At 47.3% G+C, this 13,879-nt stretch overlaps 2 protein-coding genes across 6 annotated transcripts in view; one reads left to right on the top strand and one right to left on the bottom strand.

Annotated features, from left to right (window-relative positions):
- Positions 1 to 7,832, bottom strand: part of CLSTN1 (calsyntenin 1) — a 34,090-nt gene extending 26,258 nt beyond the window's left edge. For 4 of the 5 annotated variants that reach the window (XM_063317596.1, XM_063317597.1, XM_063317598.1 and 1 more), the window contains exons 1-2: positions 7,577 to 7,832; positions 195 to 317 (exon numbers count right to left, since the gene is read on the bottom strand). In XM_063317596.1, the coding sequence (XP_063173666.1) occupies positions 195 to 317; positions 7,577 to 7,652 (199 nt within the window). In that variant the 5' untranslated portion in view covers positions 7,653 to 7,832. Of the gene's footprint in view, positions 1 to 194; positions 318 to 3,778; positions 3,879 to 7,576 lie in introns of those variants that run through there. The other variant, XM_063317600.1, reaches the window with a different exon arrangement.
- The window catches only part of PIK3CD (phosphatidylinositol-4,5-bisphosphate 3-kinase catalytic subunit delta), an 89,263-nt gene that overhangs the window by 44,064 nt on the left and 31,320 nt on the right, over positions 1 to 13,879 (top strand). The gene's annotated exons all lie outside the window — the stretch shown is intronic.

The raw sequence follows: 13,879 nt of genomic DNA, 5'->3' as shown, positions 1-13,879 counted from the left end.
CCCTAATTAAAAATGCAGTATTGTTCATTGTTTCCCGGAGATGCTAGGAAGTACAAGAGGCCTCGACTGACCCTCCTCCCCTTTTCCAATTCAGAACTGATCTATCAAAACTATAATCACCGTCTGTCTACTGAGCTCCTGGTGAACATCAGCGGGCACCCGCTCTCTGCAGGTAGCTTTCAAGAACTCCCTACCTGCAAAACGAAGAGGTGAATCTTTATCCACGGCTATTAACGGAGGGTCCAAAAGCACTGTGTTGTCATTTTCGGTAACAATGCCATGGTAAGTGGTCTCAATCCATGGTTTGTGCTTGTTAACTGTAAAATCAAGTAACAGAACAAGATTAGTAAGAGATCGAGTGGAACAGCATAGCCCAAATGTTTTAATTCATTCACACCTGTGTCTTGGATTTCAGATATTACCCTGGAAAGCAAAATCCAGATCAGGGGGCCCATCTCGCCATCACCCACACCTTGATGGCCTCTCATCTGGGTGGGAATGTCCTCGACGTGGGGCTGCCCTTGGCGACTCCGCAGAAGCTACAGCCGGTCCAGGATGCAGAGGGGTGAGTGCAACCCCCGTTTCATGAGCTGCACCCGTTCCCGGTGGGAAAGCGCAGGGCCCGGTTATTTGTGGGACTGCCCATCTCCAACTATTTTTATCCACCCCACAAGATTTGATAGGCTTCGCGTGCGCCGGGTCCCTTTTACTAAACAGGTGCATACGATGGGACTTGCCACATCATCGCAGTTGCCCTGTGGAACAGCACACCTCACAAGATCAGGATGTCCCCAACCCTGCCTGGCTTTTATGCGGTACTGAAGACCCAGCTCTCAATTACAGACCCATCAACTGAACGAAGGAGTGAATGAATACGGAATGGAACATCCAGATACAACTAGGATTCTCAGACGCTGCCACAGACCAGCTAGGACAAGTCTTTCATTGAGTTCCCCCATCCCAAGACTTTTAAAAAAGGTGAATTATTTTGGTTTGTACGCAGCACGGCACAAAGACAGTTACGTTAAATAACACCCCTTCTCCTAATAAAGGATAATAGTATAATGACCTGGCAGGAAGTCTGCAGGTTCTGTTGCCGGAGTAAGTTGAAAGATCAGGGCTTTTTAAAAGGGTCGTGTACCCTACAGATAGGTTTTATAATTAAGATTTAATGCAGTCTCGGGAGGGGTGGCAACCTTCAAACTGTTCTTGGAGCACTGAAAATAGCACAGGGCTTTATCTGGAAAAGGTCAATGCAGCCCTTTGGGGGAGGGAGAACTCGTACTGATTAGGTTAAAAGGAAAACAGCACCCAGAGGTCAAGTGGATCAGGGCCGGCTTTACGGGCAAAGGGATGTTATTTCACTCCCAGGAGCTGATTTATCGATACGGTAGAGATAACCCAATTGGATCTCTCATGGGAGCCTTTTGCCTATCTTCTTATAGCACCAGCTATTTTATCTTCTTTCTGATAGTTCTTTAGCCTTCATTCTAGATTCTCTTTCGGTAGCCTTGCCCAGCTGGACTACAACTCCCCCTGCAAGGTCTGGCAGTTTGGTCCCTGTGATCCAGCCACGGCTGGTGGACACCACAGTGGGGGTGGCGGGGAGAATACTATTTTAGCCAGAGTTGTGAATGGAAGAACAGACAACTGGAGGCTACCATTCTCTCTGGTTTGCAAGTTGTTAGCTACTTAGGAGAACACTGTTCCAGCTTTATGAAAAGGTGGCTGCACCCTCAAGGAAGTGGGAAGATGCTCCTGTTCAGGCTCAAATGCCAGCGGCTTGGCCCTGACACTTGGGGCAGAGAATAAGGGCAGCTACATCAGCGTGAAAGCGTATTATATCCCTGTAATGATAATTTCCTTCTACACTGACATCCAGTCTTACTAACCACATACAAAACAGTTCTTCACCACAAAACATGTAGGTATACCCCCTTCAGATTCTTCTAGCTCTTCTCGGGTCAGTTTTAGGTGGCATTCCAGATCTTTACACAGGGTAGAAAGCCACCCCATTAGCTAAGTCTCAGGGCCCTCCAGAAGTGGGAGGAAGACAGATCTGAAGGAAACTGAAGCCACAGACACAGAGGTCAATCCTGGTAAGAAAGTTGTTTGTGGTTTAGATTGAGAATCACCGGAAACCTTGTAAGTTGCACAGAATCTACTTCCTGCGGCTGCTTATACCCTCTCATTTTTAATAACCTGGGAAAAAAAGAGAAATGTATTCAGCGTGGAATTAAGAACAGCTAAAATGTGGCACTTGATCTAATACACTTAACTGCTGGGTAACCAACATCTATTATCAATTATGGTTTGTAATTCGGTTCCCCATTCTTTGTCTATCAAAATTTGGTGCTACTGGTGAAAAAGCAACCCCTATTTAAGACACTTTATTTGAGGTGCATTTCTTAGACCTCAAAGAGCAACTTATCAAGCAAAAACATCTTTCTGAAAGCACAAAAGCGTTTAAGAAAAAAGGAAGGGCGAAGCGTAAGTCATAAATTAAGACCCAGGTGAATGGATGTCATGTTAAAAATCGGGAAGCTCTCTGAGTCCGGGACTTGTTCAGTTAGTCTCCTGGGGCAAATAAAATCTGATCCAGGTGACCAAGCAATGATACTTCAGAAATGCTTGCTCCTTGTCCTCTTGTGCTGCAAATCACTGATCCAGACAGACAGAAGTTTTTCTTTCTTTCTTTGTACAAAGCTATATAAAAGGCAATCATTTTCTGCAAGCCTCAGGAGAGGCATTAACTTTGCTATAAATTGCAGTGGCAGCGTGTAGATTGAGGAGGAAAACCCTCAAGATTTCCCCTCTGAAAGTGCCTTTTAAAGCAAGTTTCTCAGGCCCAAACAAAAGTATTCTCCAGCAGCGTTCCTGCTGCGTTAAGAACCAGGGACTGAAAATGCAGAAACAAAGAGGGCGAACTTGAGCAGATCAGGCCTTTATTGCCACAAAGCAGCTAATCATGAGACAGGGCACCTATTTAAAAGGCAACAACCCCTGGTGGTAATTTAAGATTCATCCTAGGCTAAATTTCACAACTGCCCTCAACAATACCCCAATCTGAGAGGGTGCCAATTCCCAACATGGATGCTTTGGGACAGGGGTGGAATACAGTGCAAAACACACGCAAACAAGGAAACCCAACCTTGTTAAAGCTCTAGGCTATGTGATTGTCCCCGCTAGTTAATCCCATAGATTAAAATCTATAATCTCCTCTCCCAGCTTCCAGTTTTAAGTCAGCAATTTTCTACGGTATAGCCTTCCTGAACAAATACATTTGTAAACAAAGAGCTGAGCATCCAGAGGATCATCCTGCGTCCTGCATAAAGTTCCTAAAAAAGCAAAATCTCAAAGCTAATATATTTTGGGTAACAGAGCTGCCCCTAAACCAACGCACTGCATCCAAAAGACTATCTATAGGAGGACATTAATGATTCAAGTGCCACTCAGTGGTGGATTGGCAGATGGTGGAGGGTGTCATTAAATAACTGTCCATACCTTGCATCTTTTCTGATTTTTTTCAACACAGACTTGTGTCTAGAGCAGTGTTTCTCAACCTCAGCAACTTTAAGATGTGAGGACTGGGGAATTCTGAGCGTTGGTCACCCATCTTGAAGTTGCTGAGGTTGAGAAACACTGGTCTAGAGACTGCAAATCATTACTGTACTTACAGGCTGAAGGCCAGTGTATATTCCCAGATTTATTTGCAAAAATTGCTAATCATGGGGGGAAAAAAAAACCTTATTAACCTGCCTTCTGCACTCAGACTTACATTATGCCATAATTCAAAGATAATGAAATACTGACAGACATCCCCTAACATCCCTCCTTTCACATTCAGGATTCCTTCCGTAGTTGCAAGTAGAAAATTATACCTCATTTCGGGAGGAAGGAAGAGATTTTCTAGCCCAGTTATTTCTTCTTAATAAATCGAAGATATTCCTATAGCATTGGAGCAGGCTGTTCTAGTTTAAGTGCTCAGTCATTCTAAGTTCGCCTCAGCAATTTTTGTCCTATCTTTCACACTAACATAAGCATTCTTCCAGAATTTAGCTCCATCTTTATTGCACCCGTAACCTTTAAGAGGACAAGCTTCAAAAAGGGGGAAAAAAAAAGGAAGGCCTGAAATACATTTTGGCAAGGGGCATCAAAGTAGCGCCATTGTTTTCGTCCCTATTAAAACACAAAGAATTTTAAGGTGACGAGTCTTGCGTTGCCTGAAAGGCACACAAATTCCCAGGGACGACAATCCAACGTGAAAACGGATGCTATAATGTTTGCTTACTTTTGTAAGTGCCAAAAGATTTATTTTGGCTCTGATTGTCCCATGATAACCGCCTGGAACTCTGCAGTGAAACTGAATAAAATTAAGAACAGTTCTGCAGATCGCTTGGAGGGAAAAAGGACACCTTTCTGGATAACATGAAGGCCGTCTCCAACTGTGAAGCAGAATTTCGGTGTGCTACGCTTTACTTGTGCCAGCTTGAAAATCAATTGAGAGTGAATGTGCCTTTTACACCAATACAGCATCTAAGCCATTTCACGCGGCCCTTGTTTCCAGTTTCCACACTGAAGGAGATAAAGCCCAGAGGTGTTCTGCAATGCGCACCCGTCCTATCTCAAGGCCAGGAGATACCTCTCCACAAAGTGTTTCCCAGCAAAATTGCCCAGGCTCCGTTCCCAGGATCTGATGAAGGGTCTGATTTCCTGAGTCGGTCCACGGCTGGCAATCAGCACAACTGTTCCACCAGCAAATATACAAACCCTGTTGCTGCGTGTGCATAGCGTATTTTCAGCACATGCTCAGTCACACACACACAGACTTCTCAGAAACTTAAAGCCAGGCACCACTTCTTTCTTGCTCAAGAAAAGCAAATTCACAACACTTCACATTTAACCTTCCTTGCAGCTAATAACCACCTTGCTCCCTCATACCTCAAACAGGATAACAACAAAGTAAAAGCCTTCCTTTGAATCTAAATAACTGGTGAGGAAGGAAGATAACAAGGAGTGCTTTAAGGAAAGCAAAGTTTGTGTTTGTGTGTCTGCCGCAGCCTCCCCACCCCTCCACCTGCAAAAGCTGTACAATTATACCCCAGAAATCCCAGCACCTAGAACGAGCATTCATGTAAGAGACAGAAAATGGTGATTGCTGAGTAAAATGATGGGCGCGGGGGGGGGGGAGTGTTTGAAAGGCTAGTTTTGAACGAGGACGCATTTGCAAAAGAGAATGAAAGGTGCCAACTTATCAGAAAATACCCTGCATTTGGCAGAATCGCACACGTATTACCTACAGCATGCCTTATCTGTTAGTAAAGGTAAAGGTTTCCCTTGACATTAAGTCCAGTCGTGTCCGACTCCAGGGGGCGGTGCTCATCTCCGTTTCAAAGCCGAAGAGCCGGCGTTTGTCCGTAGACACCTCCTCTGTGGTCATGTGGCCGGCATGACTACACGGAACGCCGTTACCTGCCCACCGAAGCGGTGCCTATTAACCAACTCACATTGGCATGTTTTCGAACTGCTAGGTTGGCAGGAGCTGGGACTAGCCACGGGAGCTCTCCCGTCACGCGGATTCGAACCACCCAATGGGCAAGCTCAGCAGCTCAGCAGTACATATCATATAATCCAAAGTGGGGAGGGGGGTACAAACTACATTAAAGAGGGAAGGACTGCCATTTGGATGTGGTTATGGATTGGAAAAGATAGAAGGGGAAGTAATGAAGAAATTAAATGCCCCCATGCATGATAAGCAGGTGATGAGGAAGAAGGAAAAACTATCTTGGAACAGAATATTATGCACACAATTACATTCTCAAGTATCCCTGAATTCAATGGGGCTTCCTCCCAAGTAAGTACAACCAAACACGAGGTATAAAAAGTATAAAATAAGTAAGTTTCATCATGACAACTAAGGCAAAAGTTTTGTTGCACATTTTTAACACTCCTTTTGCTGGCTGCCCACAAAAAATGTCTCCAGTGGTTATCAAATCATGCATTAACGTAGTGTTGCATTTATAGTGTCCTTTTATTACGTTATTATAATGCATATTAAAATATTCCATGGCATGTACAATGTACATATTACCAACCATGCAAATATCACGCCTGACCCCACTGCTCAAGACAGCTCTTCACCCACCCCCTTTTAAGGCTGTGTCAGTTGTGTTTTCTGCCGTTACACTTTTAACCTAATTCTTATAATCCCTGTAAACTGCCCAGAGCTGTTAAGAGCAGCTTTCCCAGCATGTGGATGGATAAAAACATAATTAACATGCATCCTCTGTACTGGTGCACCTATCAATCAAATTCCAGCACTGTGCCTGTATATACGTAAGATTCACGCAACGCTGCATCTGGGAGGACGAGGCTGCGCATCAGTGAAATGCAAAATGGGGACTCTCTCTTGGATTGCAACGGGGTGCGTAGGTCACACAGCCCCAGGACTGCTCTTCTGAATCACAATCCTATGCATGTGTACCACAACACTGCACTTCCTCTGATGCCAGTCCCATGCACATACACACAAGGCTGTGAAGGCTCTCTCAAAGGGCAACCCCCCCTCTCCCCTTCTCTCCCCCCAATCCCTATGCCTCCTCTTTCAGACTGTGCTGGTGTGACACAACATTCGACCTCCACTCCCACGACAGTGCACCTATATTGCACCTGCTCTCTCAGATTGCGATCCTGTGCGGAGAACACAACGTTGTGGCTTCTCTCGCCAACAGCGACCCTATCTATTTATCTATCTCTGCATGCGTATCACGGACCTGGAGGAATCTGTCTGGCCTACAACCCTTGTGCATCACAAGACTGCGTCTCCTCGCTCAGAGTGTGCACATGCAACACATTGTTTGGCCTCCTTTTTCACACTGTGCATATTGAACCCAACATTTGGCCTCCTCTCAGGCGGTGCATGTACAGCACATTGCACCTGCTCTCTCGGACTGCAATCCTGTGCAGAGAGAACACAGTGTTAGGGCTTTGCCCCCCCACAGCAACCCCATCCATCCATCCATCTCTAGGTATCTGTCACGGACCTGAGTGGATCCCTCTCAGGCTACAACCCCCTGTGCTTAACAACCCTGCGCCGCCTCTCTCGGGGTTGTGCATATGCAACACAACACTTGGCCTCCTCTCGGATTGTGCATATGCAACACAACACTCGGCCTCGGATTGTGCATATGCAACACAACACTCGGCCTCCCCTCTCGGGTTGTGCATAGGTAACGCAACGGCGAGCATCCCCTCTCCGACGGTGCGCAGAAAACCCACCGCACCTCCCTCCCCGAAGTGCAATCCCGGGCAGAGACCACCCAACCCGGAGACTTGCAACCGGCAGCCCCATCTATCTGCGGTACCCCTCTCGCGCATCGACGCCCGCGCACCTGGGCGACGGACTCTGCCACCCCGCGCGGGGATGCCACGCAACCCCGCGCGCAGCCCCCTCCCCTCCCCGCGGCGCGCGGGGACCCTCCAGTCAGGCAGGGCCGCGCCTCGTGAGAGCCGCGCCCCCCCAATCCCGCCCCCCCCGCCAGGCGTCGCCCCAGGCCGCCCCCCCGCCCCGCCTCACCTCGGGCAGCGCGGAGGCCGCCGCAGAGCAGCGCCGCCAGGAGGCAGGCCGGGGCCAGCGGGGCGAGCAGCCGCATCTCGGCCGCGCAGGGGGGCTTCTCCGCCGCGCGCGCCCCGACGGCGCCCCCGGGCCGACCGCACACGCCGAGGAGCGGACGGAGGCGCTGCGAACGAGCGGCCGACCCCTTCGCTCCGGCGGCCGCCGCGTCCTCCCCCGCCGGCGACGAACTAAGATGGCGGCGCAGGCGCTCGCCGCTCCTCCCGCACCGGTTGCTAGGCGAGGACGGGAGGAACCAACGGGGAGCGCCGGGAGGGGGGGAAGGGGCGATACCACCTGCGCCGGGGAAGCGGGGGGGAGGAGGAGGAGGAGGATGGAGGGAGGGGCTTTTCTCCCCCTCCATCGCGCTGTTATTAAAATATATTTAACATTATTAATATGCCCGTTTCCTTTTAAATGGAGTAAGGGTGGGCTTATTTACGGCCCGCCCCGACCCTTAAAACCCCGAAGAGAATTTAAAATACTGAAATTCCAATAAAGTTTAAAATACGGCGGGTGGGGGGGGAGAACAGGCCTGAAATACGAGCGTTGCGATGATGGCTCATCTTATGCCTTTTCCAATTATTGACTTTTGTTGGTGAGCTTCGGTTTTTTTGTTTTTTGTTTTAGGACCATCCCAAAGGTTAGGCGCCCCCCTCTGGGTTTGGAAGCTAAGCAGGGTTGGGTGTGGATGGGGGGCCACGAGGAAATCCCTGAGACAGCCTGGAACTCCAGGAGAAGCATCCCAGCAAAAAAGGCACTCGGAAAATAGTTCCATGCTGTTGCCAAAACACAACATGGACATTATCTGGAGTCACTAGGAGGGCTCGGGAAGACTTTTATCATTTTTATTTTTTATATCTTGTTCTTTTACAGTCATTTGTTTACAGAATCTAGGTAGGGTACTACCTTCTTCACTGCTCAGATCAGCCAACTTCAACTAAGTCCAAGCTGAGCAGGATCAGACTCGGTCAGTGCTTGAATGGGAGATCATTATCCTAGAAGATTATCCTACAGATTATCCTAGAAGAAAAAATATAATGAAGAGTCACTTAGGAATTTTTACTATGGCTAATTTAATTTAATACTAATTTTTACTACTACTTATTATACACACAGACACACACTCCATGTGCATAGATGGACATGTATTTATATGTTGCCTAAACATGTTATTGTGCATTAAATATTGTACTTAGAATTATGCATTAGAATACAGAATGATATTGCTAGCATTGGACATTCCATATTGGGAGACAAATAAATGCAGCCTTGCGACAGACATCCAGGGAACAGAGACGAAAACCAATTCTGGAGGGTGCAAATTGCATCAGAACAAGGCATTTCTCTAGGTTTACCCAGATCAAGCAAATAAATACACAAAGCTGCTTTGACGTTGCCGGATGTTGGCTGGCCTATGCAGGAAAGTGCAAAAAATGGAAGTTCTGGTGTGTTTCTTTTTTCTTTTCTTTTTTTACCCACGGAGGCCAAACAGTGGAATAAGTGAGTAGGTAGCGAGTAGGTGGGTTCACAATTGATGCAAATTCCCCAAGATTTGGTCAAGGTGGAGGCGAGCCACAAAGAACAATGCACAAAGGCTAGACGGGAAAAGGAATGTTCGGTTTCGAAGCCCTCGGAGATCCTAGCAGTGTTCACAAACTCTGTGGGGTTCTTGACATTTCTGTGGCAGCTGGCCCTCTTGATGCCCTTGTTTTAGAGATGGCGCAAGAGACAGCCGTGCAAAGTTTTTGAGTTTCAGAGTTGGCATCTCTCAGGTGAAGCTCAGAGCTGGGCCCCATTTCAAGAGTAAAATTCACTCGCCTGGGGTGGGAAGGGGAGTAGTCCTTCCTGGGGGTGGCTGGCGCCGTAGAGCCCGCCTCACTGAATCAGATCTTATCGCCACTTGGATTTTATACTTATTTTTATCTTTTATGTATATTTGGCTATTTGTATTTTTGTAAGTTTATGGTTTTAATGTTAATATTATCGTAAACCGCCCAGAGTCCCCCTTTCCGGGGGAGATGGGCAGTGATAAAATTTGAAAAATAAAATAAAATAAATTAGGGAACAATTGAGGTTAGCATCAGTTGCATTGGTTTTGTGTATTGAACTGAAATGTGCCTGATTTTTTTTTCTTGCATTTCGTTGCTTAATAGGTCTATTCTTCATTTTTTCCCTCTTGCTTCTCCCATCTATCTATGTGGTCGCTAAGTCGACATTGATGTGACAGCACATAATCAATCAATCAATCTCCCATCTATAAGAGTGGAAGATTCATCCATGGGATGTGGATAATTCCAGAGTCACTTAAAGTAAATTCCACAATAAATGCATGAGGTTACAATCCAAAAGTCTAGGGCATAATATGCCCTGAATTTATTAGATGGACTTTATTTGTACCAAGAGGAGGATCCCACAGATCCAGGATCATACAGAACCCCATGAGAAGTGCGGGTGGCAGAGCAAAGAAACGTGGTTAGTTTCTTTCTACCCTGTTCTAAGATAGCAGATTTTGGCCAACCAGTTCCATTCCATCAGGGAGCTCCAGATTGTATAGACTGAACACCATTTAAAGAAATTATAGTGCATTGCTTTGAGGCTTCTGACAAAGACCAAATGTCTCCCAAACATAAAGATTTGGCTAGAAAGCTGAGATTCAAGGTGACCAGCATGGACCTCCGATGAGAATATCCCAAGTTTAAATCCTTAATGGCAGTTCAGTTTACTAGATGGTCCTGAATTGGTAGTTTTCTGAGAGAGGGGCACCACGCAGGGATGTTGTATCACCAATCGCGGTTCCCTCTATGAATTCCTTGGAGGAAAGGCAAGATGAAGGTAGTGCTAAGGAATAAATTAATTGCCAGGATACAGCTATGACAGATCTTGGTTAGAAGGATCAGATAAGAAAGGGAACAGGAAAGGAGTGAAAAAAAATATTGGACCCCAGTTATTCAAGTTTCATCAATATAGAGTGCCATGGAAACACTGAACAAAGGGGCCTTGATTATTTCCCGTTTTCTGATTCTCCCCACACAGAATAATAAAACTTGAAAGTCTTGATATTACCGTACGCAGTCTGAGTCCTTCCGAAGTCTTTTTCGGAACAGCTCCCCTGCCCTGCACCACTATCTATGGGATCTGTGTGTGTGATAACATTAATCCTCAAAGACTTCTAGCTTTTTTGTTGAGACTCTGACACTGGTCGCTGTCAAGGGAGGGAAAGGGCACCATTTGGAACACCTTTTTCAACGGGTGTCGATTAAAAAACAAGCTCAGGGTTTTAGTGTCCTGGTCAAGCCCCCAGCTGGCTTGTAATAATAATTGAGGCATCCACAACTTGCTAATAGCAAATTTTCAATAAGGGGGTTTTAATGAGGCCCAACCCTGGGTGGAGGGAACGAACACAAGCACTGCCCTGCTGTTTGTCTGGAACTTTGCAAAGCAAGCGAACCACCGCAATTTGGGGATTTGCAGAATTTTTGACTCCGCTCCCCACCCCGCTAAATCGGCACGCAGGCACACCCCGTGAGCCGTCGGCTCCCCTCTGCGAAATCAGAAAACACAGAGGCAGAATACACTTCAGAGCTGCCTGGGTGTTATTGTTTCCAGCCTGGGTTTTATTTTTAAATTGGTCACGTGGCCCTGCTTCGCACCAGGGAATGGCAGATGTCCCCCAGGCAGGGCTTTTTTTAAACGAACATAAAAATCAATGCAGCTGAGCATTTCCTGTCGACGGCCTCTCCACCACGCATCTCATGCCTCTAGTAAAAGATGAGGTGAGGGTGGGTCACGCTGGGGCACCGCTGGGCATGCTGTCCTGGGCAGGGTGTGTGTGTATGAATGGCAGTGCATTTTAATTTTCCACTTTTCTATCCCGGCCTTCCCATCAAAATCCTAGAAAGGTGTGTGTGTGTGTTTGTGTGTGCGCGCGTGCACACATGGGGGGAAAGGTTGTTAAGTAAAGGCATGGCAACAAAATGTTTACAAAATGGTAAGCCAGAATGAAAATTGGTCAGCCTCTCAGGGAGGTTGAAGGATAGATCGACTGGCGGTGACTCCAGGATGCCACCTCTCTCGGTGTGCAGTGGTATACTGCTCTTGAATATGGAAGCTCCATTTCGCCATCGCGGCTATGAATTCTGGGAGTTGAAGTCCACACATCTTAAAGTTGCCAAGGTTGAGAGAAACACTGGACTAGGCTGACAGATCTTGGCTACTTTCGATTGTTCAGTTGCAGAGTGCGATCTTTTAGGACCTCGGTCCTCTCCGGCCCCTTCTCTTCCATTCCCATATTTGGGGTAGCCCTGCCTCCTTCGCTCTCCCCCTCCCCACAAGACCATCTCTGTGGGCTGTTTGAAGGGGATGCAGACAAATTGAAAAAGCAAGTAGTTCCCCTCGATACTTTGGAGAGGGGGGAATTCTCAGCCAATGGTTGAAAAGCTGATTTCGCAAATGAAGGAAGGCAACAGAAGAAAATTCAATCAGATTGGGACAAAGACAGAAAACCTCTCCGAATGTAGGCGGTGGGCACGGGGGTGGGGGCAGAAACAGTCTCTCTAAAAGCAATCTGACCTTTTTTTCTCCCGATGAAGCCAGTTTGCGAGGCTGTATTGCCGAGTGCAAAAATACTTAAAGAATGAATGGAATATCCAGCGGAGAACCTGACGTCCTACAGTCCCATTTATAAACATCAGCAGTAAAGTTCTAGTCCTCATGGGTACTGCTGAAGCTCTGGATGCTTATAAGCGTTACATTTAATCAGAACTGCCTGATTTTTGGCCAGGTTACATATACAGCGGCAAAGCATGGCACGCATAAAGGCACCGTATGAGTGGATTGTAGCAGTGGGTAGCAAAAAGGGCATCAGCAAATGTGGCGTTCTGCACATATTTGACATTTTACCAGTTCATACCATTGGCAATGGGCATGCATGCTGCAATGGGGATCATAGCCCCAAAGGTATCAAGGCCAGCTGGGGAAGGGTAGGTTCAAAGGTCTCCTAGTGTGTCTAGTCCTCATGAGGCTTGGCTGCAATGGCTGGCTCTCCTGATGCCAACTAAATACATTTAAAAATCTTTCCACGAGCCTGGCATTTCCCTTGCTCTAATGTTGCTTTCTGAGGTGACACAGCAAATCTCCCTTCTAAAAACCAAGATTTGTAGATATGAGATTATTTCTGCAGGAGCTCAGTGTGCCTGACGTGGGATTTTTCTTTATCTCCACAGCGACCCTGTGAGGTAGGCTGGGCAGAGAGATCAAGAGTGGCTAACCAGGTGTCACCGATGGAATTGAGCCTGTTTCCCCAACACTTCCACTGTTTTCCTGGCTGTTTTCAAGACAGAACCCTCTCCTCCCAAGTACAAAGGGGGCAGCCATTTACTCTCCCTTTCAGTCCTTAGCTGATGAGTTAGAATTGGGCTTTTGTGGGCCAAGGAAAATGGCAGATTTAACTGCCATTTTTTAAGGCAGAATTCTTTCCCCAAATGATCAGGGCTAGGCCGTCCCGGTTGGATTTCACCTTATAATGTGTGATCCCAGCTATCAGAGTTTGTGAAACATGGCTGATGGCTTCCTCCAATGCACAAGGCCAACGAAATGTGGTTTATTCAGCCGGTCACTAGGCAAAAAATCTTGGCTTACCACTGGGCGTGAACTCAGAGCTTGGAGCGGATGTCAGTTAATTGAACCTGGGGAGGAGGGGAGGAAAGACAAGCTGAAGGGAGTTGCGCTCGCCTTATATACAAATTCCGAGGTTCCAATGCTTGTCGTTTCCAGCCAATGGGGTGCTGCCTCAGGCAACTCAAAGCACGTGGGCATTGGTCTCTCAGCTGGCTGGGAGGCCAATGGAACAGCTGGACTGCAGGCCAATGAGAGAAGCCCACAACGGTGCCACCAATCAGCTGCGAGCTGGTTTGGGGGGCAAATCGTATATAAAGGGGGACCCCAGCTCAGAGAGCTGGTCAGTCCATCTGGGAAGAGGGAGAGAGGAGGAGGAGGAGGAAGAGAAGAGAGAAGGAGAATCACCTACACCTAGGTTCCTCAACCATGGCAACTGTAAGCTGTGTGGACTTCAACTCCCAGAATTCTGGGAGTTGACGTCCACACAGCTTACAGTTGCCAAGGTTGAGGAACCCTGAACACCACCACAGGGCTGGCACCATCCCTCCCCTGCTTCGGCCTCCCCACAGGCTGTGGTCACAAACCATCAACCATCTTCTGGGCTAATTCTTTCCCTTTTTCAACTCCACCCAATAAAAAGCATCGGTG

This window comes from Candoia aspera, chromosome 18 (genome assembly GCF_035149785.1).
Source record: "Candoia aspera isolate rCanAsp1 chromosome 18, rCanAsp1.hap2, whole genome shotgun sequence".
NCBI lineage: Eukaryota > Metazoa > Chordata > Lepidosauria > Squamata > Boidae > Candoia > Candoia aspera.
The sequence above is the reverse complement of the archived record's forward strand: the minus strand, read 5'-3'. Positions and strand labels throughout refer to the sequence as shown.